Raw genomic sequence first — 26,238 nt, 5'->3', positions numbered from 1 at the left:
ATGGTTGAAGGAGCAAAATCTGCTAAATTTAATCTTCCTAAACCCAGTGGACTGTGGCATAGTGCTTGCTTAAAGGTAACGATCCTTTCCCAAACGGCGATAGTGGGGTTGCTAGCACCTAAAAGCAGAAATCATCGTGGCTGTTACTATTTGTTGTCGTGCGTAAAGGTTTGGTGGTAACTTTGTATGGGGCATTTTAAAAGAAAAGGTTAAACAAAAATGAGTTAACGATCAAATTGACAATGAAATCGGCCCAAATCCAGAGCTGTCAGAGGAGCCGAGAGCTGTCAGATGAGCCCAATTTCACTAGCTGTAAAGGATAAACTGGAACCTCTTGTCATTTAAAAAAAAAAAAAAAAAACCCAAACGTTTCAAATGTTAAAATTAAAATGTAACATTTATGCCAATCGATCTGTGAAATTTAGTGACAAAATTGGCAGCCTGCTCTAGCATAAAAACAGTTTGAGTCTTGCATTTCACATAGGGGGATGGGATTTCCTCAAGAGAGACTTAATGTGCCTGCGGTGGGCTCTGGCTGAGCGAGCGTGGCTGTCCTCGCCCGCAAAGCCGTGCCGGCATGCCGTTGCACCCGCGCTAATTGTCCCGGTGTTTGGGGGTCAATTAAACACCCTGCATAGATTCCGCCAGAGACGTGATCAGATTATGTATTAACAGGTTTACTGCCTATCAGTCAATACATGATGCTGCCTATATACATGATTTTTTTTTTTTACCCCTATAGCTGATGCAAAATAATTCAGTATGGTTTAGCTCATTGTGAAAGAGATTAAGGTCTTGCTCAAAATAATCATTCCTTTTTCTGGCCGAAAACAGCTACTCCCCTGACACAACCAAATCCTGCGGCTGTTTGTTCTTTCCCGGAGTTGCAATTGTTTGCTTTTGTTTTTAGCCTGCGTCCTTTCCATGTTCAGGTTTATGGTTTGACCCCAGAATCGGTTGCAGTGGCAGAGTGGGAACAGGACGGAGTATGTTTAAGTGTAAGGAGAATTTGTGCTTGCCCACCCTGATTTCAGCCCAAGAGGGAGCAAATCCAGCTGCTCACATTATCTCCCTTTGCTGTAGGGGTGAGATGTGCAGGGCAGGGCCTGTGCTGTAGCCTTTTACCCTGGTTTTGTGTTTCATCCCAGGTGTGAAAGGCTCAAAGGAGGAAGATTTGTCTGCATTTAGGAAATTCAGCCCAAGACAGGGGCAGTGAGGATGGAGCAGAAGCCATGCTGCTGTTCCCAGCTGCCACCCACAGCTTTAAGCACCTTATTTTCCCCAGCCATTTAAAAATAGAGTGGGGTCTTGTTGAGGTTTCAAAGCACATAGAGAAGACCCGGATGTTAATTTGGGGATGCAGATGACTCTTGCTGACAGACGAGGCAGGACTTGGGGCTTGCAAGAGGAGAACTCATAATGCAAAGGCGCTGTGAGGCTGCTCAGAGCTGACAGATGTCTGAGTGGTGGCTTTAGCCCTGGCTATGGGGCCACGAAAGGTCGGTTCACACCTGATAGGCAATTAAATTTTGTAGCTGGTACTTTTCTAGTGTTTAGAAGCTTTTTTTATTTTGTTTTCCTTCTTAGTTATTTTTTCCCCTGACAGTAATTAAAAGTGAAACTGTACATTTCTTGACAGACTCTTGCACATATGGAGAGTTTGCATTTAAACGTGCCTCTTTCAGTCATACAGATTTTGGGTGCTCTTTTTTATTTATTTATTTTCCTCTTTTATTTTTCTCGGCGCTCAGCTTCAGCTGACAATGTAAGTAGCTGCCTGCAGCCTTCCCTCTCCTCTGGAGCCTCATTAGCCCGCTGGCTTCAGGAGCATAAGTCAGTCCGGGGGTGAGGAGGTTCGTCGCCTGTTGAATTCGTTTGGCTAAGATCGACAACGGAGTAATTAATGACAAGATCCACATATTGAATGGAAGCGGTAAATTAGTGTAACTTGCACAGATTGGCGCTCGGCCAGTGTACAAAGTAGCTGCAACTTCACGAAAGGCTGTAGGAGGAAAAGCTGGAGGAGGAGGAGGAGAAAGGAAAGAAGATGTAAATGAAATCAGGCCTCCCAACCCTATTACCCTTTTGTTTGCTGTTATTTCTCTCTCGTGTCCTTAAGCGTACAAGTTGCCTCCTCTTCAACTGATGCTGCTGCAGATGTGCAGAGATGGCTTTAGCTTATCCCTCCTTGCGGCAGGCTCTCCATGCTCCAACAGGGAAGTTTTCTTTCTTCTCAGCCTCTGTAGGGATAAAATTAAAGAAAATGGTGCAGAAGACGGTTTGAGTGTAGGAATAAACTCTCAGTCTTCTTGCCCAAATGCCTTGGAGACATTTCAGTTCACATGAGTGTCCTGAAAATAAATGTAGAATTAAAAGGAGTTGTGCAGTCTTTATACGGTGAACAAAGATGTAAGTGTGGTTTTGTGAGACGAAGACAATCTTCTTCAGAAACTATCAGACATTTGAGGTGCAGGAGGGTAGAAAACAACAAAGATCTTAGGAAGTATTTCATCTTACCTGTTTCTTACCCAAGAACTCATCTTCCTGTCCACGTTTATTGGACTTATCATTGGAAATCCCTTGCTTTGCATCCCTTTCTTCTTCAGCTTCTTATACTTTAAGAGGACAGATTGCCATAAAAGAAGGTAGGAAGGAGTCTGGCAGTGCATCATCGTGTGTAAGAGATGGGGTCTTTAAAGAATTGCAGAGGGTATGCCCGTGTGGTATATTGAGCATGTCTGAAGGATGCTCTCTGGACTGTATAGGCCACATGCACGTGTGTGGCCTCAGGTGCTGCGATGGGTGACCTTGCAAAGTCTGTGGCATCTCGCATTCATGCAGCAGGGGGCATGAATGCGAGATGCCACAGCAGCGGGCATGCCTGTCCCATATGTGCCTGGAGAGGCAGCCATAAGCCTCTGGGAGACGGTGATCGCCTGCCTGAGCTCATAACCCAAGCAGGAGTTTTCGCAGCTCGGAGTATGACACATCAACAATTCTCTTCTTTTAAAACAAAATTCAGGCTCCCAAACAGGAGCACATGTGCTTCCAGGTGGCACTCCTGTCTTCAGATGTTCAAATGGGATTTCTTTCTTGTGCTTGAAACAGCGAATGTGCCAAAGCAAAATAAGAAAAACCCCCTTCACTGCCAATAGCAACAACTTTGAACTCTTGCATTCATGCAGTGTTTGTATTATCCTCCAGAAATGCCTGGATTAAAGAATTGATTATATTTTAATGAACTAATCTTTGGACACTGTTTGCTGCCAGACTCTTTTCAAGGTGTGTTGCAAGCAATCATTAAAGATGCAAACTTTCATGGGCAGCTATGTTACCCAGTTTCACCACTGGAAAGTTGAGAGACGATAGGCTGAAGTGAAGCTCAGTAACTATAATGAAATAAAGCCATAAATGAAGATAACTTATTCAAGTCATTAGAAATAAGTTTGCTGTTTGTGTGCTTAGAAGAGCACCAAGAGCAAATGAACAATGCATTTACTAATGAGAAAATCTCTTCTCTTGCAGGTTGTTGGTCTTCTCTTGCCCAACCAGACGCTGGCATCCACTGTGTTTTGGCAGGTAACACTTGTCTGAATGGTTGGAGAATGTGATGGAAAGGAAAGCAGCAGCTGACTTGTGTCTAGAGGACAAACTGATGCACATGGCGTTTCTGCAGTGGCAGTGCTTTAGTTGATGGGGAGATGATGTGCCTGGGTATAATTAGGGAAAGGTTTGGTAGGTCTGGAAGGGGCTATAAGCAGACTATTTTATCTGCTTTCTGGTGCCTGGCTATTTATGCCGTTGCAAGGGAGATGCAAAACAGCCCAGGATCTCAAAATCAACCTTTCAGACCCATTTTGTATAGATGTAAATGATTGCACAATGTGTACTTCCATGAAGATGTAGGCCCTTAAGCTCACATATCTGCTGTTTTGAAGAGACCCTGTCAAGTAGTTGGGGTCTTCCTTGGTGAATTCCCTTTGGAAGTGCCACATATGCGCAGGGCTGGGGCAGGGGGAGGCCCCATGCCCAGGAATTTTGGGAATAGCTGTGCATTGCAAAGGCAAGAACCTCTGAATTCAATGCGCTACAGGGGCTTTGGAGGAAAAAAAATGTGTATGTAGGGAGGTGTTGGCGTTATTTCCCATTAAAATTCTGGAATTAAGAGGAAGGGGAGGAAGCGTGCACGTGAATGAGTTTTCTCCATAGTAAACACGCCCCTTAAGTATAATTTCAGCACTAACTGAATTGCAAAAACAAGTTACTTTCAAGACTTATTTTTAGCTGTGAATGTCTTTTTATTGTCTACAGTGTAAGTGATGATAGAGAATTATGCAGTTAAGAAATATCAAAGCAGAATGGGATCTGACTAGTATGTTAGAAAGACTGCAGAACCAAGAACATTTTGATATGTGCCAGTAACTTGTGGTTTGTTGTATTTAGCTATAAGTTGTCCCATGTGGTTTTACTTGCTGGGAGTCGGATAGTGAGACATCTAGACTCATATTTTTGAAGGCAACTTGCCTCACCTGTCTTTAGACATCTAAGATGGAAAGAGTTGGCTTTTGGAGAAGTTACTCTTGTGCGAGTGCGGAGCGAGCCAGCCTGGATAACTGGCTTGGGCTGAGTGCCTTGTAAATGGCTTACATGAGGAGCTCCTATTCACACCGTCACGGCATAGCTGGGAGAAACTTTTGGCTTTGAAAGGACAGAATAGTCCTTATAAAACTAGAAAGAACATTTCAAACACAGAACTGAAATAAGTCTGCTTGAAAAGGAGGTTGTAGCAGGCAAGTCCTGCAACTGAACCCTGTCTGGGCCGGATCCGCTTGACGAATGTTTCTCAAACTCCTCCCTCCATTGTTCCTGCTGATGGGCACAGGGGTCACCCCTTTCTGAAAAATACGAGTAAGAGTAGCAACTGGAGAGGCATCATCCAAAAAGCTTGGGAGGGTGTCAGGCGGCCACCTGGGAAGATGATGGAGTCAAGAAACAGGTAGTGGGGATATCTTCAACCTAGAGGCAGCTTAAACTCTAGATTAAGGACAATATCTGAGCAGTGTGTCTACATTTCTGAAAAGGAGATTTATCTGGGTAAATAGCGTAGGATTTAGGGATGATGCATATTACTGCATTAACAAATACTGGGTCCTATAGGAGCAGGCTTGTACAGTGAAGCAGTTGTTGCTGATGCCCAAAATGTACATGCCTCAGGCTAGCTCTAGCCTGGTCCTGTGGACCTGCTAATGTATATATGTGCTGTGGGGATTAAAAAAAAAACAAACCACCAAACACATCTGGAAATTTGAGGCAGATTTCTAGCACGTATTGGCACGCTGAGTTTGTAATTTTTTTTTAAATTATTATTTAAAGAAAAGAAAAAAGCAAGGTTTGCTGGGTTCAAAGTTCCAGGCTGGAGAGCTGGTCAGCAGGAAAAATGTGCTCTTGGGCTGTGAATTCGGCAATGACTGGGCTGATCCCTGTGTTTTAATGCCTCGTTTCACTCTGTTTCCTCACCCTCACTTCATTCCTCCTCCTCCATCTTAATTCTGGCCACAGCTGGCACAGAGTTCAGTTCTGACATGCTCTGATCTGGGAACATGATGTTTGGGGGATGAAAACTATAATTTTCTGTACGTTGCCAGCAGTTGCTGTGGATAAAACCCCTTCAGGACCATGGTGCTACTCATCCCCGGCTGCTGCCACGCTGCTTTGATGACAAATCCTGCTCCAAAAAGTTGTGGACAGAAATATCAGTTTAGTGGCATCCATATACATAAGATGATACATTTGTTCATCTCCTGTTCCTCAGCTGAAGCCTCCTATGACTCTCTATTTGAGAACCATGGAGCTTAATATGTGATTGGTGAAATAGCTGCTTATGCTTACTGCTACATCTTAACAGCAGTAGGGATTTGGTGCTGGCAAAAATAAAGACCAATAGCACTGAGGTGTCATGTGGAGGTGAATTGGGCCAGGAGGAGTTGCACATCAAGCACACAGGGAAGCAGAGCTGCCCTCTGGGAAGTGGGTGCCTTGAGATTTCTGTCCCTCACTTGGAAAGGCATTAAATCAGATGTAAGGCATGCATGAGCCTCTGAAAAGAGGTGGCAAGTTGTGAGCAGGTCCCAAGGCAGATGAGTTTTCCTGCGGCACTCCCACATTTATAGATATTTTTTTTATTATTATTTTCGTGAAGTTATGTTTATGCCTGTCTCTTATTGTTTCCTCTTTAGTGGTTGAATCAGAGCCACAATGCCTGCGTCAACTATGCAAACCGCAATGCGACAAAGGTGAGGAGACCCAACATACGCAGTGCGTGTAGCGTGTTAGGTCTGTTTTGACACGGAAACATAAGTCTTATCTCTTCGTTGTTAATAGAAACTTTGTGATGACTTTATAGATTGGCCATTCTCCTGCATAGACTTCCATTTTAAGCCTCAGCTGTAAATGGCATGAGGATCTCGAAACCACTCAAAGCACATAAGTAATGCTCAGTGCCTTTGAGCTGAACAAATATATAGTTCTAACTGGTATGAAATAGTTTAATTTGATATGTAAATGAGCACAAAGCGAAACGGTATCTGGTTTTTTGGATAGCAGAAGGTGGCTACATGATCATGCTGCCATCCCTGGAGGACTTATATGTGCTACCAGCAATGGTGCTGGGAAATTATGGGGATGTTCCTGCTCTCCTCCATTGCTTTAGCCGTCATTCATCCCATGTCGGGATGTGGGAAGCTCAAGATGGGAAGCTGAATTGGAAAGCATCCAGCTCATTGAGATAAGGTTTCAAAGACAAATATTTAATGTGGAGAGTTTGGGGTTCATCACTAGTGTATAAGAATGCTAATTTTGTACCATTTGCTGAATTTCATTCACATACTTCCTTTAATCTGCTATTATTATAATTTTCTGATGCCAATTAATTTTCCATTCCCTTTAACCTTGCTCATGAGGCTACAATTTTCCTTGCTTTTGCCGCTGCTAGATGACAGACCATGTGTCACAGAACAATATGACAAAATTAAACCTGTCTCTGGTTTAAAACAAATAAAAGAAAAAGAAAACAAACAAAAAAGCTTGGTTGCATTTTAATAACCAGAAGTTTGTTTATTGAAAATATGTTTTGTTTTTCTTTCCAAAGCCTTCTCCGACATCCAAGTTCATCCAGGGCTACTTGGGAGCTGTCATAAGTGCTGTCTCAATAGCAGTGGGTAACGCTTTGTATCTATATATTTCACTACTAAGTAACTGCTCCCTTGCAGTAGTACTGCAGTGCTTTTGAGATGTTTGTTTGAATTGCCAAGCATGTTTATCTTCTAATTGACAGAATTCAGTCTACATAACCAGAAAATATTTTAACCATGAGGTGTCTCTGTCCATGCATGCCCAAACTTTTCAACAGAAGGAGACTTCTACCGCTGATGGCTCCCAGCACGTCCTGCACCATGCACTGCTTTGCTGCTGGATGAACTCAGATTATCCACACGTGCATTAACTCATGGTGAATTAGCCTAGTCCAAGTTAAAAGTGTGACTGTAGGGCTGCAGAGTGATAGTGTGGCAGCTGACATACTGAACAGAGTGAGGCTTTTGGAGATATTCCCTTGGTGGGTCAGCGCCTTGAATTGAAAGAACTGCAGCGCTCAGAATGACAGCTTTCACCTGTGGACAGCGTTCAAGCTGGAAATGGTGTTCAAGTCATATCTGAAGTAATCTGTAAGAGAGGAGCTTTTAACGTTGCTAAAGTTGTGGTCTTGTGGTGCAGCCCTCAGGCTTTTAATACTCAGATTCCCCAGAAGCACAGTTGACATCTTTAGCAAGGCCAACTAATTCCCAAGGAGGCAGGCACATTTTTTCAGAAGCAACTTATGGAAGTTATTTCTTAATGCTGGGTTTTCAAATAAGCCTCTGAAATGTATGGTTGTACCTTTTCTACTGGAACATGAAAGATTCTATGGCAGTTTGTATTTTTTTCCTCTGGCCAAGATTTTTTTTTCCTTTTTATCAAGCCACAGGCATCCTTTTCCAGGCATTTTTTCTGCAAAAAGGTTGTGCTATGGGAAGAAGTTAGCACTCAGCCTGCTCACCACACCATTTGTAGCCAGGTTCCCCAGTTCACCTTTGGGGAAAAAGTTGCATGGGCTTGTTTAGATTCGTTTACAAGGTAAAATGTTTGTCTAGAGCAGGCTGCGGATTGATAGGAGAACTCTGGAGGCAGGAGCTCCTGGCTGGGAACTGGCAGTGAGTGGTTTGGCACATCATGTCTACAGTGGACAGCAGAAATTCTGCAGCTGTGTTCTGCAGCTACCAGACAGCTTTGCACCAGTGGTGGCAAAGGGCATAGAGATGGTGAAGTGCCTTGCAGTTCTGAGTGGAAACTGTCCGTTTTACGGGATATGCTTCTGCTTGATGGTTTTCTGTAGTGCTGGCTTGGCTTGCTCACGGGTTGCCACACTGCTCCTCTGTGTTACCTGTATTGTCCCCTCACTGCAGAATTAACCCAGGCTGTGCACACAGACCAGCCTTGTGTTGGTGTGAGCTCCCATGCTTCATAAACCCATGAAGATATGTCCACACCAGCTCCACACTTACGTAGCTGAAGTACAATCTGAGACCCCATCCCACCAACCTCGATGCTTCAGTTAGCAGCCGTTCTCTGTCCACTCTTTCCTGGTGTAGCATGGGAGAGCTTGACTGTCGTTAGTTCAGAATTTTTTCCACCTTGTGAATTCATAAAGCAAAGCTCTCCAGCTTAATGTGCTGCTGCCTCTCACAACCTGCCTTCCAACCCCCAGCGCAGCTGCAGCAGAGGGATGATGACTGTTTCCACATTGTTGGCATTAATGCTCCTCTCCATTTTGGCAACAGGGGCAGATAGAGGGCAGGAGACACGGAGAAGTGATGTTGGCAGAGTTTTGTCATCCTGAGAAGCTGACAGGCTTTGGTAAGGAAAACAATTGGGTGATGAGTGGAGATGTCCATGTTGGGACAGCTGATGCAGGTGTTTTAAAATCTCTAATTTCTCCTAGGAGCTGAAGCAGAGAGATAGGTTCAGAGTGTAGAAGTGACCATCAGTGGTCGTGTGAGAAACACTCCTCTGAAGCAGTGTGAAAAACTACACCAAGACTTGTAGACAAAAGAAATTACAGCAAACCAGCAGTGGCCTGATGTTACTGCAAGGTGGCTGTCACCACTGGTGACATATGTGGATGGCTCATCAGTCTGCTGGTGGTAGGTCAGCTCTCTGTCCCGTGGTGGTTTGTACCTCTGCTAGTTGTACCATTTACTCCCTGGTGATGAAAGAGCTGGCGTTCGGTACAGAGCAACAAGCTTTGAATAAATGCAGAAACTGAAACAATGCTAGGATTTGTCTGTCCACATAACTTGTAGGTGCACCTCCAGCAGAAGCTCCAGTGCACGGTTATCTTGCATACCTCAGCTGTCCATCACGGGGACAGTTTTAAAAGCACCATGAGGAAAGATGATGCCATGGTATTCTGTACTTGCAGCATCTCAAGCTTGTGCAAGAGGAAGTCTTCCTTCAGTGGTGTAGATGCCGAGAGCTGCCTTCTTGTGTAAATGCCACGATGACCCCACCAGACTGGGCTTCCACGGGGATGCCCTTAGTGTGTGTGAAGAGTACCGTGAGCTCTGTAATAGCAGTGGTTTTGTAGCTCTGGTGCTGAGGGTCAGAATATTGTTATGGGGAGGCAGGAACTTTCCTTACATCCATTGATGTAGTTGGGGAAGTGGGAAAGGGCAGCAGCCTTCATGGATATTTCTTCCTGATGTTGGAAGGAGGTCTGCTTCCAAAGTGGAGCATGCTGTGGCACACAGGGTGTGTGAAAATGAGGTGAAGTCGCTGTGCACTGATGTTCCCGTGTAGACAAGCCATTGGGGACACTACCAATGTGTGTGTTAACACAGAATAGCTTGTGTCTTGATAATCTGTAGCACCACTTACTGCTTGCTCAATTCCTGATACAGAGCAGCCTAAAGAAAATCCTGCAGAGCAGAGAGTGATTTTTATGTTGTAAATATCTGGATTAATAACCAGTATCTCCTCGAGCAGTTTGGTTTTTATGTTGTTTTTTTTTTTTTTTAAATGATGATGACAAATAATATAGAAATAGCCGTGAGGTTCATTACACTGGATTGTAAGGCCTCAGCCCTCATTAACTGATTTTTGCTGTCAGTTAGCAGCAAATCACCTCCCAGTGTGAGCCTATTAGGACCAGATGACCTGAAAACAAGTGCCACTGCCTCCAGTGGTCTGCTGAGACCCGGTATTAATTAAAGCGAGCCCCTTCCATGTTTGCAGTTGGCGAGTGACGCGGGGAGAAAGCTCATGAAATGACAGATCAGTTGACTTGTGATTGTGCTTTCCATCATCTTCACCTTCTGTGTCTTTATCTAACAAGAGGGACAAACAAATTGCTTTCTCACGTGTACAGAAGAACAGATTTTGGCTTTATGTTTCTTGCAATTAAACTAGAAGTTTTAGCAAATCTTTGCAAATTACCTGATTCTTTTCCCATTTTAGAGAGAGAGAGGAATTCCTGTCAGAGGGTGGCAATGCATCTCTCTTAGATCCAGTGCTATATCTGGGACATCTGATTTGCAGCACTTTTGGATGAGTTTTTTGAGGAATCAATATTCTTTTTTTCAATATTTTTCTGTATTTCAGCATTTCTTCCCCCAATAGCCTTTTTTCCACCTATTCCTAGGTCAGCACAATTCATAGCATAGCTTCAGGCAAAGAAAGCTATCCCAGGTCCCGAATTTTATCTCTTCTCCCATGCAGTACTCAGGTGAAGCAATCACTTGAAGTTAAGGCTAGCAAAGACATTAGAAGGGATAATTTTAAGACTGAATATGAGAAAAGAGGTGAAAAGGCTGAGATAACAGATCTCTTCCATCTCTACTTTCTTACGTGACACTTCTGCACTGTATCTGCCACCCAGCACGTGCTGAGACCTGGGCTACCCACTCTGCATGAGTGTGCAACATCTCCGAGCTTCACTTGTGGTGGACAATATGTTTAGAGGAGTCTGATTACCGTTAAGTAACCTAGATTTCTGTTTCTCCTTCTGTGATTGTAGTTTATTTTTATCACATCCTCCGTGCACCAGTCTCCTTCCTGCCTTTTCTTTTGATTGCTCTCGCTTTACTGCTTTTCCGAACACTGAGCCGTAATTGTTGTTGTTTTTTTTTTTTACCAATTGAGTGGATTCCTGTGATTAGGCCTTATTTTCTGATATCTGGCTGCTGTTCATGATGGTGGTGTGTGAAGCGCAATTAATACCAGCTGGTTTTCCTAAGCAAGGCAAACAAAGGCAGAGAGTAGTAAAAAGACTTGAGAAAGACCAAGCATATTTTAAATGTGGTTTTTTTTTTTTTCCCAAATATTCTAGTGCCAAGAGCTATACTGATTGGAGGGCTTGTAATTATACAGAAACCCTTTCCAGCAGACACATGCACACTCTTGCTCTCTGCTAATTTTGTCATGTTTTTAAAAGGTTAAAAAAGCTACGTAATAAAACCCAATTTTATTGTTAATAACTGTTTTATACATATTTTATAAGTAGGTTTCTTAGTTTCAGATCCAGATTTGATTTGCTACTGTATTGCTGATCCCTTCTGCATCTGATTCAGCTCTTTGGTACTGTGGCCTTAGACTGTAACTTCAGTTTGAGGTTGGAGGTGATTCTTGTGGCTGCAGTTGAATGCCTGCAAATTAAACCAGATCCACACAAGGGCTGTGAGCAGATGCTCTCTGGTTTCTGGGCTGTCACTGGTGCTGAGACCAGCAGACTGGAGACTAGTAGTGTTAGCCCAGGGGTTGCTTCACCTGGAGCCCGTGGTGGGGAGTCACTGGGTTTCTCCATACATCCTTCTAGAAGCATCTCACAGCAGTGGTGTTATTGCCGTTTGTTTCCGTTGTATAAAGATCTAATCCAAAGGCACCAGGTTTTTAATTTCCATGATCACAAGTTCAGGTTCTGCCAAGACGGGCTCCAAATCTTGCTCCTTGTGATACGGAGGACCCTGTGCAGGCTCTCCAAGGGGTTTCCCCTCTTCTGCCAGTGTCATTTGGCCAAGTATCTGACATCTCCCAGTAAGCAGTGTATTGTCGCTCAGCTTGGTGCCCAAGTCATTAGCTTGTTGTCCATCTGTTGTCCACTCCATGTACCCTGGAGGTGCCACATACATTGATACTGCTGGCATTGTCTTCCCCTGTTGACAGGATGGGCTCTAATTAGACTGCAGCAAACCTGGCAGGCATACAGAGTGTGTTTTACATATATAGGTGTATGTAACTTAATTAGGGAATGTCTGTTGTGACTGCCTAGACATGATGGCACTGAGCTTCCCCCTTGTAATAGCAGTTCGATTCTCCCCTGATGGAAGGTGAAGCAAAAACACGTGTGAGATCAGGCACCTCTTAAGTCGGGGGGACAGTGGGGTTTTCCCCAATTAATAAAGTAGCCAGGCTCCCTCCTTCCCCTTTCAAATATACCTGGGTTTGTAACTTCTCAGAAGGTTTTTTATGGTCTTGTCAGTACAGAGGGGAATAAATACGTTGTTCTCACTTGGTAATCTGAGCTAAATTCTGACAAAAGTAGGTGTTTTGGCTTCTTTTGTATAAGAGAGAGAGATGCAATGTCATGTAACCATGACGGCCAGCCAGGCTGTTTCTTTTGTAGTGATCTATATGCTTAAAATGTACCTGCTCAGGACTTGAATATTTCCTTTTGGCTTACCTTACTCGGTAACCTCGGGTCAAAAAAATCAGGCAATTAATGCCATTAATAATTTTGGTGCTGTCAGCTACTAATGACTCACCTTAGAGTCACTGCTGATCATGGTGTACAGGAGGGTGTTTAAAGCATCTCTTCAGAGGCAGACCCAGGTCTTTTCATTTTAAAAGTGTTTCCTTGCTTCCTGACCATAAATCCTGACTCCGGACAAGCCAGTGAAGGTAGAGAACTGATGCCAGTATGGTTTACTGATGCTCTGGCTTACTGTATAGTGTGCACCTGGTGCTTTCGCAAGCTGTGAAAGTTTATGGAGTTAAACTTGAGTATGTATAAAAACAAACTAGGTTAAAACTGGAGAGAAGCAAGACAGTTTTAATGACCTAATCTGTTTTGCTGAGGTATCCCATGATACTTTTTTTCCCTGGAAAATTGCAGGGGAAAAAAACATTCCTGCTATTCTAGAGTTTTGTACAGATCAGTTTTAGGACCCCTGACACTCTTAATCTTGGTTTGTGGGTTTGGATATGTTTTCATCTGGTGAACGGCTGCAGCAGTTGGAGATGTTACCTCTCTTCAGCAGCTTGTCACCCCTCTTGTCCCACAGTGGCTGTGCAGAAATGAAGTGTGCGAGCACTTTGTGGCTTTCGGCAAATAAAAAGATGGGTTAGGTGAGTCTGGTTGCAACCAGATGAGCCAAGGTGGAGGTTAGTCCCTCCAGCCACTCCTCCCTACGTGCCCACTGAAAGCTAGTGCCTCCACGAGGCCACAACAGGAGCTCAAAGAAGAAACCAGCAACAACCTGCAGAAGTTAAATGCAACTAGATCACTTGGACAGGAGCAAAGGGCAGAGCTTTCACTATGGGGTAGTACATGTGCTGCAGTACCCTTCAGCATGCTGTATGGGAGCCCCTGCAGGTCTTTAGGGTGCTCCTGGGAGGTTGGGCTTGGCTCTCAGCTCCGTTGCACGGTTGGGAAACAGAGACAGAAGCTACATGGCTTGGTGTTGGACCGATGTAGGAAGCTCTTCAGAGCAGAAACTCAAACCTAGATGCTCCAGGACTCAAACTTCTGCTCTTGCAGTGGGAAGTCACTCCTTTTTGATGCAGGTGTCTTAGTAAGTCATCCTAGGGCAACTTTATTCTGTACAGAAGCCTTGGTGATGTTATTTTCTAGAAAATACGACTTTGGAGGGACTCCTGTAGTTACTGTAGGGTTTCTGCCGAACTGAATTCTTGGAACACTGTAATTTGTCTTTGATATTTTTGGTTTTATTCCCACAGGGTTCATAGATTATAATTCATGCAGGAATCTCAGCCACAGTCAGAACTGATGGAGTACAGAGGTTACACAAAAATTATAATTCTTAAATTTTATACTTAGCTGTATCAGGAAAAAAAAAAAAAAGTTGCGTAGGAGTCTAATCAGCAAAGCCCACTGTGGATCTGAGAGTTCAGATTAAAGCAGAGGCTGCTTCTGGACAAATGGACATTGCAAAAATGATATTTTTAAACAAGCTAGATCTTCCTCCCTCAAAAGTAAGCATTTTGCAAAATCTAAATGTGCTTTGTCTTGAAAACATCCCTTACAACCCAAGACGTTCTCATGACCACATAGGATGTCAGCAGAAAGATCTTATTTTTCTTCTCGTAAGGGAGCTGAGAGGTGAAGACTGTTCAAGTCTAAGATTATCGCTGTAAAATAGCATTAACATTGTAATGGGTATGTCACAGCCGGCTTTGGCAATAGCTGCCCTTGCAGCCCTGACTCTCACCGCTCAGCGAACTGTATCACTGATACCATTTGCAAGGGATACCTTTGCTCTGATACTCAGGTTTAAAAATCTGTTGATGGTGGGGAGTGAGAATAATAAAGAGTTACATTTACAGCTCTGCCCTTTAAAATAAAGCTAGATGATGCTTGATGGTGTCTAACCAAAGCTAGAAGGAGAATCTAAGCACTTTGATTAGATGAATTAGAGTGGGGCTGGCTCATTACACTTATAAAATTCATGAGCAATAAAAAAATAGGGGCTTGATTTTCCCCCCCCACCGCCCATGTTCAGGAAGAACAGGAGCTTGTTTGACCAAGTTTTCAGTCTCGACTGCGTGCAGCTCAGGGCAGGGAGAGCATCCTTGTACACAGGGCTTCTGGACAGCAACCCTGCTCCTTCCCGTGCTGTCGGTGCCACCAGCCATGGGTTGTTCCTCCTTTCCTGTTCCCATCGCACACTTAACTCACACGCACATGGATGCAATTTTTCACTCTCCTCTCTAGGTGGAGGCGCCCCTGTGGATTTTTCTAATCCCAGCTCCTTCTTCTTGATAATTGTTTGTGAGCCGTGTGGAGCGGCTGCATTGACAGCCTGTGAATTTGGTGTGATGCCCATAATCAGCTTGTGAGACTGCACGGGAGGCCACCCACTGCCCTCAGGACTATCTGCCACTTAGGGCGGTAAAGAAACACTTAGAAGCCGGAGGAAGTCAGTGCAAAGTAGGGTGAGGGATGGGAGGGGATGGAGCATGGCTGGGTGGCTCCTCAGAGGTGAACAGTTGTGGGGAGCCAGGAGCAGGAGGAAAATCACAGTAGATTGAAGGAGCTGGTGGTATAAACTTCTGTTTGCTGCTTGAAGTTTTTAAATGAAGCAGTGCCTGTCTCTAAAGTCTGGATACCTGTTCTCAAAAGTTCCCATTCCTGCACCTCCTCTTCTCTAATGATTCACAGATACCAAGTCCAGATACGAGAAGATTCCAGAAGAGTTGTATGATCACTCAGACTGGAAACACAGCCCAGCGATTCCTCCATCGAGCCCGTAAATCTTTGGAGCTGTAGCAGCCATTTTCCAAAGGCACAGCCTTGAGCCTTTAGTATAGCGGAAGCCAAGACATTGTGTGCTCTGAGGAAGAGCACAGCGCCCGTCACCCTGCCTCTGGGTTCAGGAGTACATGGCAACTGCCAAGTCCTCGCTGACTGCCACCTTCCAAACTCCTTGTTCTTCTCTGCAGCATTTTTTCTCTTGTTCACTGATGTGTCTTTGTTTCCAGCAAATTTGTTTTCATCCATGCCCTTTTATTCTGTCCCAGCCCAGCTCCACAGCACCCAGGTACAGGATCCAGATGCGTGGAAAACGCGATGTTGAAACAGCAACCTCTTGTCTTGGGCATGGGACCCCGTCATTCTCCTTTCTCTATCATCTGCCAAATCAAGTTTGTCTAATTATCAGTGTTAATTCCCTCTTTTCCTACTCATACCTCTCCTGCAGTATTGTTTCTTTCTCAAGACTATGCCGTTTTATTCCATTGAAGCATCCAACTGTGGGGGCTACTGTGATCATCATCCCTTCCGCAGTCATCTTGGGTGTGACTCAAGTTACCTCCTTTCCTTACTCTTGCTCCTCTCTAAATTCCTTCTCCACTCAGATTGTTATTGCTTTCCCTTCCCTTATACTCCTCCATTCGGTTCTCCTTGACTTGGTAAAGCTCCAGTTGGTAAACAGCCCAGTTTTCCATCCCTCTGCCTCCATCTTCACCTCTTAGCCCTAATGAATTATTTTTTTCCTTCCTTCTCCTAATGCTCTTTTCTTCGGTTTGTCTGTATGGGACTCATCAGATCCAATTAGTGTTCTAGTTCAGCAGTCTGGTGATTTGAGGGCTGAAGGATAAGCTGCTTTGGAGCCAGTCCCTCCTTCCAAGTTGACTTTCCAGATCATTTGGAGCAGCCAGCTCCAACTGCAATGGTCAGGGTTGCCCCAGTGCTACTGGAACCTGGGAAAGCAGAATGCCTTAAATCTGTGGAGATCTCACCAATGCAGTTAATGAAGTCTAGAGAGCTCTCAGTGACGTTTAGGTGGCATCATCTACCAACCGGTCTCCACCTTGCTCGCTGGACTCCTAATACTCCTTTATTTTATAAAAATTCCTTATCAAAATCAAGTGAAATAACTTCTTGAACTGCTGATATATTTACTGCTCTAGAACTGGTTTAAGAGGTGTAGAGTTAGACCTTTATCAAATGGCTTGGTCGTTGCCAACTTCAGACATTCAAAAACCATCTTTCAGGCTTCAAAAATCGTTAATAGTCATAAAAGGAGTGGGGGCGGGGGGAAGCAGGGATTTTTTTAAAAATTCCTGTGCTTTTAAAATTCATGTCTTGGTGGACATGAGGTCAGAACTTTTTGAGATGAGAATGAAAAGAAAAGGAAACGGAAACTTGGTTTATTATTGTACAGTTACTCTGTGACAGTGTCTGATGGTACAGCTTTAATTACAGCAGCACCACAAACTCTGTCCTTCTGCTGAGATAACATTGTTGATGCTAAAAGCAAAACCGGAAGAAAAATAAATAGCAGGAATTCTTGGTGTTTGAAGAAGAGGGAGGGAGGAAGGGCAGGGTGCTGCCGGAGGTGTAGTAGAGCCCTGAGGAAGGTTGCTCTCCCATTGACAGTGTTCAGCCCTGGTTTTGTGTTGTGGGACGTTAGCAGCAGTCATGGTGTAATGTCTCCCCCTGTGCCGAGCTTCCCCTGGCTTGTTGGGATGCTCTGTCAGCCAGATTGAGCAATTGCTCTGGAGAATGAAACCTCAAAAAAATAGACAATTTGGAAAAGCTGGATTTGTCCCCTAATCTGGGTATCAGTGCAGGAATATCCCAAACCAGTACTGCACTGAAACAAGTACTGCAAATCCACAGCCAGAGCTCTGAGCTGCAAGGAAGAGCACTGGTCTTGCCAGAGTTGAGACATCACCAGTGTAGATATCTTCATCTGAGCTGTATGCCTGGACTCCTTTGATAGTCAGCAGGGATGAACGGGCACTGCTGGGGACATTTTGCATGAGCACCTGTAAATGTCTGTCTTGGGAGGAGAATAAAAACCCTCAAAAGGCTCATTTCTCTCTGCTGGACTGCAAAGGTAGCTTGTAGCAGCCTCAAGTTGCACCAGGTGAGGTTTAGATTGGATATTAGGAAAAAATTCTTCACTGAAAGGGTTGTCAAGCATTGGAACAGGCTGCCCAGGGAAGTGGTTGAGTCACCATCCCTGGAGGTACTTAAAAGACATAGAAGCGGAACTTAGGGACATGGTTTAGTGGTGGACCTGGCCATGTTAGGTTTATGGTTGGACTCAACAATCTTAAAGGCCTTTTCCAACCTAAATGATTCTATGTTTCTACCACATTTGGTGTGATGAATTCCACCTGACTCTCTGTTACGTGTTTGTACAGTGCCAGTATTGTAGATCCCAGATCTGTGACTCAGGCTGTAGGCAGGGTGATGATAATAATACTCCTTCTTCCTCCTGCAGTGTTTTCTTAGTGATGAATTTGCCTCAGTGTTCTTTGGCCAGCCTCTAGGAATTAAACTCATTAAGCTCTCTTTCTCGATGACCCTTTTGCTTATGGTGGTCTGAGGTTGAGGAGTACTTGCTCGTTGTTGGATGCTCTCCTTGACCTGTTTACCCTCATCCCACTTCATGACCTGCGGGAAAGAGTTCACAGATTGGCTAAAGCAATTTCAAAACTGTAAAAAACAAACCCTCATTAGTTTCCAAATCTAGTCCTTGTGTTGGGAATTTGGGAGATTGGATTTAAATCTACAGCAACATTTAATTTCATATTCACAGTGGGGTGGTTGCTGTAAGTGGAGGAGCGAGTTCATCTGCAGCAGCAAATTGAATCTGAAAGTAAAATGCTTTTATTACCAGTAGCCTCACAGCAGTGTCTCTCCCAGGCTCGGCTGCATCTTTTCTGTTTCAAAAGCTGCTGCTCTTCCACTTCACAGTAAAATCCTTCCATCAAACCTACAAGCATAGGCTGGAAACCCAACAAAATCTGTCATCTACACAGGTGAGCTGTATCCAGGGTATAAATACCAGAATCCATGGACAGCACCAGCAAAGCCATGCTTAAGACTGTCTTAGCTTTACTCTTAAAGCCGCCCATTTTAGACTGCTTTACAGTTTCTGGAAGCATTCAGATTTTGCAAATATGCATCCCAGAACTTGGAAAATGTAAAAAAAAATAATAAATCTTTCAATCATTTTTGAGGGCAAAGAAGATTAAGACAAAACCCTAATTCTTGCCCCAACTAAGAAGAACCACTGTGGCTCTCTTGGGCTCAGTGCTAGACTCGTAGTGGCCAACGTCCTGTTGGGGTCCTGGTGAAAGCCTTGTGGGGCTCTGGAAACACTCCACAGGTTCTCAAAAACAGCACTCTGCTTATGCAGGGCTTACCCAGCAGTTGTGCTTCTCAACATCTTCCTCTCAGCCTCCAAAAAGATGAGATGCACTGCGGATGCATGTATAATGTAGCAGCTTGCAAAATATGTTCTCCTGTGCTGTGCTTTCCTCCCTTCCTCCCTTCCTCCCTTCCTCCCTTCCTCCCTTCCTCCCTTCCTCCCTTCCTCCCTTCCTCCCTTCCTCCCTTCCTCCCTTCCTCCCTTCCTCCCTTCCTCCCTTCCTCCCTTCCTCCCTTCCTCCCTTCCTCCCTTCCTCCCTTCCTCCCTTCCTCCCTTCCTCCCTTCCTCCCTTCCTCCCTTCCTCCCTTCCTCCCTTCCTCCCTTCCTCTTTTTTAATTTTTTAATCTTTTTTTCCTTTTCTCTTTTTTCTCTATTTTTTTCTTTTCAGCCCCCAAATCAGCAGGTTTTGGGCTTTGGCTGATTTTTTTTTTTTTTTTTTTTTTAATTTTGTTGCATTTTTGGCTGAAAACTTTTTGGCCAGGCATTGCTAAAGACTTAAATTTTCAGCCTAGAATTCCGAGTTTGGGGCTGTTGGGTTTTGTTTGCGTGTTTGGGTTTTCTTGGATGAAAAAGAGAAAATATTGTAGAGGAAAGTAATTTGAAGACAGAAGTCATTCCCTGCGAATAGGTTGGTTTAATTAATAACCCCAGTTCTGCTTGAAACAAATTTTGATGGAAATTCTGCGACTGTCACTACTATCCAACCATGCTGAGGCTGACGAGGCAGCAACTTTCCTCTGTGCTGTTTATATTAACATATGCAATGACTTAGATTCCTGCAAAATAGCAGAGAGCTCTGCATTATTCAAGTGTTGGAGGAGGCAACAAAAAATGATCCATGGTTATAATAAACTGCCTGCTATCTCTTGTTTCTATTAATAGCTCCTTTATAGCCCAAATGTTTACGTTGGAGTGGGGTGGTGTAGTTTGCACAGACCATGGGAGGAGGAATGGATTGTGTTGGGCCAACCACCACCACTGAAACTTGGCTTTTTCCTGGCTGGATGAGGACTCCCAGCTCCAATGGTTTTGTGCTTGATGGGGAAAATGTCGGTGAACTGGGTAAAACTGCAGCTAGGGGCATTTCCAGAAGGACCAAACGGTGTTGCAGTGGGTTTTAGCCTGTCCTTTGCCTGGAAAGGGTTTAAACCCAATGGTTGGGTTCAACTCTTAAATGAATGAAGGGCTGAACCCAACACAGCTAAACTCTGCAGCGTGGGGTGGTTTACTTCTCAAATGCTTCTGCATGGGGAGAGAACCATGAAGAGCTCTGCTGCTCTCTACAAGCTGTGGCACCTGCCTTGCTCCTTGTAGCTAAATGTTTCTGCTTCTCTGTTTTGTTTTTTATTTTCTATTCAAAGGTGGGCCTTAATGTTCTGGTTCAGAGAGCAAACAAATTTACCCCTGCCACTCGTCTCTTGATCCAGAGGTTTGTGCCGTTCCCTGCAGTCGGTAAGAAAGAACGTCTTTTCTCTATATTTGAAGTGTTGGTTGTAAACCCCCTGGTGGTTAAAAGCCACTGGGATGCACACCTAACTCCTGCATTCCTGCTTTACACCATCACTGCCATGTCCCCTCAGCGGCAGGTCCCTGGGTCGGTGCAGAGAAACATTTCGGCAGGAAAACGATGCAAAGTTGCTGGCAGTGGCAGCTCGGGAAGCTTTGTCAAGCTGCACTTTCCACTCTCAAGGAGTTTAAAAAATGGTGGGCATTAAGTGGTCCTCAGCTGTCCAAATTCAAGAGCATTCGATTTGCAAGATCTAGTTTGAATCTTGTCAAATTAACTCTTTGAATAAGTGGTAGCGTTGGTTGTCTTTTTTTTCTTTTATTACAATAAAAATACAATAAAATGTTCCTACTCTGAATATACAGATTTCTAAGAGCCACTGATTATAAAAAGACCAAAGCGTGTGAAGAATTAAGGCTGCTGCTGGCTTGTTGGAGCAAAAAATAAACCCCTCTGCAGTTTATCAGCAAACTGCTCCGTGTTTGAGGGAAGGGTCACACTGGACTCAGCCTTTGCTGAGCCCCGTGGTTACAACATTCAGCAAACGATGAGTTATATTAGCTGTGAAGAAATGGCCAGTGGCATAAGGATAATTTTTTACATAAGTTTGTTTATTTATAAAGGCCCTAGGTTGTTGGGGCTTTTAAAATTTTTTTCCGCCCTGTCTGCAGAGCAGGGGATAACGGGAATTTTGGTCTGTAGCTTGTGCTCAGTTTTTTTTCTGAGCACTTAGCTTCTATATAGGGAATCTGTAAATGTTGTTACTGTTTTCCTGGAACTTTCCAGGAATATATCTTTAGAGGGTTTCAGCTTTCTTTTGATTTTTATAACCAGGAGGGTACCAGAGGTGAGCGCAAGACCCAGGAGGCAGCTCCGAGGATGGGTTTGAGTCAGAGATGGCACGTGGGAAGTCTTTGCTGCCGGGTTGATTTGTTTTCATACCGAGGTGTAAGGAGAAAGAGGTTATGCTTGTGTTGGCATTGATTGAGGACCCATAATTAAATTGTTTAGCCTGTAATTAATTCTCTAGTTCTTACTTTATTTGTGTACTGTCATGCTTCGCTATGTGCCAGGACATCAGAAATCCTCCCACTAATTGCTGTTTTGTGGTTTTGAAAGCTGCAAGTTATTGGTTTGCAGACCTGGACAAACTGTTTAATTAAGCTGCGTCTTCCCGTTGCTTTTGAACTACCAGCTCCCAGCAAAAGGGCAGAATTTCACCTTGTCTATGTGAAAAGCAAGCCGCTGGTGTAAAGCCCTTGCTCTGCTACCATTGAGCAGTTTTCCCCTTGCCCTTCCTTGCCTCTCTCTCCCACCAATCTCAGCTGACCTGCGCTGGTTGATAGCAGCTGGAAAACTGGAGGTATGCTTCAAAGCTTTATGGTCTCATCCCAAGGGATCATGAGAGACAGAGACTTGGGGAAGTGCAGCTACTGCTCAGGTGAAAGACAGCCAGAGTCCCAGCAGGGATGTCAATAAAGAATCTTGTAAAGCCATGGGAAGCTGAGGTAGGCACTGGGAAAACCAATCGGTGGGTCTTACTGCTCTGAGAGATGCTCCACATGTTGTGTCTGTCTTCTCTGGGTCATGTAATAGTTGTCTTTGCCTGAAAAACTGAACCATATCTGCAGAAATGCTCCCTGGAGATGTAAGTGGCTAAAAAAAAAAACACAGAAAACTCCCAAAGGTGGCATCCCAAACCTGAACTGAAGGAAGTTAAAACTGGTAGAAAGATACCCAGGGAAGTGAGGAGGAGGAATGATTTCTTTTCCTAAGCTTTTTTTTTTTTTTGTGGGTGGGGTTAAAATTGTTAAATGTGTTTAGGTGGTCACAAGGGCGTATGTAGTGCGTGGAGAGCACCCTGGTTTAGAAAGGATATTTATACACATATAGAAGTAGGGTAGTGGGTTGCTTTTGTATCTGAACCCAGTTTCCACTATGTCACTAAGTGTTTTCACAGAAGTATTTTCCAGTCTATATTATCAGAATTTATTTCCAAATTCTGAAAATCAAATTGCTATTTGTATATTTATTTCTCATTCCCCCCTGTATTTAAGACTTCCATAAAATCCAAGTTTATCCATAATTAGCAGCTTTTTCTGCTTTCTCGGTGTTGCCCTGAAACAGAACAGGAGCAACTAAGACAGTTGCTTGTCTCAGACGAAAGACCTGGAATCAGGTTTCGAATTTGGAACCTGGTCAATGAAGCCCTAATAGGATCCAGAGACTTAGAGAAGCATCTAGGTGTGGTGGGAGCTTCAGGTTTGTACACCCCATCATGAGTCTCACAAGAGCCCTGTGCTGGTGCATCCTGGCTTGGCCAGAGCATCTCTGCTGGCATGTTTTTATATGTTCAGTCTTGACTGAAAGCTATGAGGATGGGGCATATGAGTGTTAAAAAAGGAAAAAAAAGAGGATCTAAACTTGCTTTAAATGAAATGCCTGTTTTCAGTTTTATCTTGGATTAGGGAGCTGAAGGGTTGGTAACACAGATATTTTGATAGATGGGAAGAGTGGTCCGGTAGTTTGAATATTAAAGAGAGAGACAGAGTGTGCGTGTGTGTATGTTCCTCTTATTCTCGAGAGTAAGGAGCATTTGTCACCACAAATCATCCTTGATTGCAGAGAGCTGCATTCGTATAGGGCTCACCCACCCACCACCCTCAAAAAATTAGACATTTGTTATATGACATGAATTGAGATTAATTAGCGAATATTAACCCATCAAGCAGTACAGAAACACATTTTTGGAAGCAGCGGTACTTGCAACAACAGTGGGTTTGTGTTAGTTCTGTTTGGAAAGTTTGCAACAAAATGGGGGGTGGGGTGGTGCTGGAAAATACCAGTTTTTCAAACCCAAAACTTTTATAGGGATTAGCAGCTTTTCTTTGGAAAGATTTAAGAAGTGCCTGGGCCCTGGAGAGGAGCTGCATCTGGGAAGGATGTTCCTCAACCCCAAGTCTAACATGTTACTTGAGGAGCAAAATTTGGGGTCACCTCAAGAAGCCTACAAAAGCCACAGACTGGGCAAGGGGAGAGTTGTCAGAAAGGATCCCAGAGCTGCCTCTGCCTCTGCTGTGAATGCAGGGCTGATATTTGGGAAATTTGAATGTTGGGAACCAGAGTCCTCCAAAGCACTTCTGGTTTGTGTCACAGTTCAGAAAAATATTGTTAAAGCAAACAAACAGGTCTCTACTAGAAAATAAGTCCATTTTTCCACTAAAACATGTGAAATAAGGGCAAATAGTCAGCAGGACCCCTACTAATGGAATATGTGACCATGGAAACAGCCCAACCTTGTCTTATTTGATTAAAAAAAATAATTCTGTCCTTTTTAAGAGCTCGGATCTAAGCTGTCCTTCATAGCTCAGTGAAATTCCTTGCAGTGCATTTTGATCACACCTGCTAAAATCCTTTATTTAAGAAGAGTTTGTCTGCTGACTTAGTAAGCGGAGTTAAAACCAGCTCTGTGATACACCGTCAGAAGAGACAGCTGTCAATCATCAGCTGTTCCTGGTTGGCCAAGACCAACTGGTAGCCCAGTGCAAAGGCATGTTTGGCTTAGATCAAAACATCAGGTGAAGAATCACTATGGGAGTAGGGAGCATGGCCAAACAGCAACATCTGGAAATACTGGTATTTCTTTACATCATTATGTTTCTGATTGTGGCAGCAGATCCTTTTGCAAGTAAAAGAAAATTATCTTGATTATTATTCTCCTCTTAAGAATCACATCTTTGTCTTGGTATAAAAGTGGCTCCTTGACTTGCAGAAACTTCTTGGCAGATTGATGCGAGCTGAAGGGCTGTCACGGCGAACAGAAGCCTGCCATTTGGTATTGACCAGGGCTGCGTTGCTAATCATCATGCTTTTCTCATCCTCAGCTAGTGCCAATATCTGCAATGTTGTCCTGATGAGGCACACAGAGCTGGAAGAAGGAATTGATGTTTTGGACAATAACGGAAACATTATCGGGTCTTCCAGAATTGCTGCAAAACATGTACGTACCTGTGATGTTCCTGATGATTACTCGGGTGAGCTTGTTCACAACTGGCCTTTGGGTTCAACAAATCCCACAGCTGTAGGAATAGATGACTTGAAAGAGCTAGAAATAGATGAGCTTTAGCCATCATGCGGGAAGAATGAAGAGGCAGAACTTAATGCCTGCTTTCTACCCACACATGCAGTTGTGTAGCCACAAAACTGAGTGTGCTGGTGGACATGGGCTCGTGTCATGCAAGAAAATTCGGTGACTGACCTTGATGGTTTGAAAGGACGTAGGCTGACATCAGGAAGATCCTGTACTACTCTGATACATTCACAGCCTTAGGATTTCTTTGTGGAAACTTGTAAGCAGTTCATTTTTAATACGAAGCAGAAAACTTACACCTTTTTCTAAATGAGGAAGACTTCATTTTCGAGCTTAGTAGCTTTTTAACCCTTGCCATGTCAAAACTGCGTTAACAATTGCCAACCAAAGCTTTGCAAGGGTAGCCAGATGTTTTTATCCTTGTCCTAACACCTGGTTTGTTTTCCCCTGTAACCTTCTACTCTCTGCCATCTGCCTGCAATTATTCCCTTTTCTTCCCTTCTTACATAGTTTTGTCTTCTGAGCATCATCTGATTGAAGCATGTTGTTTCCAAGTGGGCTTTAATCTGAAATGTAAAGCATGTACCAAAGCACACGCCCAGGCAGAGGAGTTAATAATATAATGCTTGGCATTTCTCTCGCTCCTTCTGTCCAAGGCTCTTAAGGCACTTCATAGACAGCAATTAATGTACAGATTTACAGTCCTCGGCAAGAAATGGGAGATCTCTAATATCTCTCCATATTGTTGTTTAACAGGGAGCTTAAAACAATCTGTTGAAGGGCTTGGAGATACTTATTTGAGCCAGTTTTCCTCACTTACATTAACTGGCTTCAGGACCCAGCTTCCCCTCTCCATCCTAATGGTCGAGGGCAAGACAGACAACATAGAAAATAAATATTAAAAGTGAAAGTACTGTAAGTGTGATTTAGGTGAACTTTAAACATTAAATTTGGAACTTCTGAGAACTTCTACTCAGCTGCCATCTAATCCCAGTCCTTCTTCCTGAATAGCTTAGTAGTGGGTTTTGTCATGCAAAATTTGGCAGATCCTTACTGTAACACATCTGCGCCTTTCTGAGACCTTCTCCCTATGTGGAAGGATTGAGTGTTCCCAAGCCTGGCCATATGCATAAGTTTCAGCATTCCCATCCAAAGTCTGTAGTATCCTCTGCCTACGTCTGTCAAAGCCCCATGCGTGGTCACAGTGCATGGGGCATCCCAGGTGGGTGCTGGCAGAGGTGGTTGGAAGAGGTACATGAAGACACAGTGGTGGTTATACACCTTGCTACAGCACCCATGATCTTCTCTAGGTCTCTTGTCTCGGGCAATTTATACGCATTGTGCTGCCAAGCTGTTCTGTTTGCTGCTTCCTGGAGAGTCTTGCCAGGCAGAAAGCACCAGTGGAGGGACAACCGTTACTCTGCAGTTGGGTGTCTTCCTGGAAGAGGAGAGCACTGTGTGTTACGGTGCTCTGCAATAAACCACCAGTGATTAAAAACCAGAACCAAGTCTTGGAGCAGGCAATAAGGCGCTGCATTCCCCCAGCACGTAATTGAAATTGAAACTCATTTGAAGGAGGAGGGGTTGAAGCTGCTGCTCAGCCCATACTGAGATATTTCACCTTACAACATCTTCCAGGCAGCTGTTTT

At 44.0% G+C, this 26,238-nt stretch overlaps 1 protein-coding gene across 1 annotated transcript in view; it reads left to right on the top strand.

Moving 5' to 3' along the window:
• SFXN5 (sideroflexin 5) overlaps positions 1-26,238 on the top strand; it is a 102,796-nt gene that overhangs the window by 46,158 nt on the left and 30,400 nt on the right. The window contains exons 7-11 of the mRNA XM_082482362.1: positions 3,526-3,579; positions 6,237-6,293; positions 7,148-7,213; positions 20,354-20,444; positions 24,384-24,499. Coding sequence (XP_082338488.1) covers positions 3,526-3,579; positions 6,237-6,293; positions 7,148-7,213; positions 20,354-20,444; positions 24,384-24,499 — 384 coding nt within the window. The remainder of the gene's footprint in view (positions 1-3,525; positions 3,580-6,236; positions 6,294-7,147; positions 7,214-20,353; positions 20,445-24,383; positions 24,500-26,238) is intronic.

Source organism: Vanellus vanellus, assembly GCF_965231255.1.
Source record: "Vanellus vanellus genome assembly, chromosome: 4".
NCBI classification, from domain to species: Eukaryota; Metazoa; Chordata; class Aves; order Charadriiformes; family Charadriidae; genus Vanellus; species Vanellus vanellus.
This window is presented reverse-complemented; position numbering and strand designations above follow the sequence as displayed.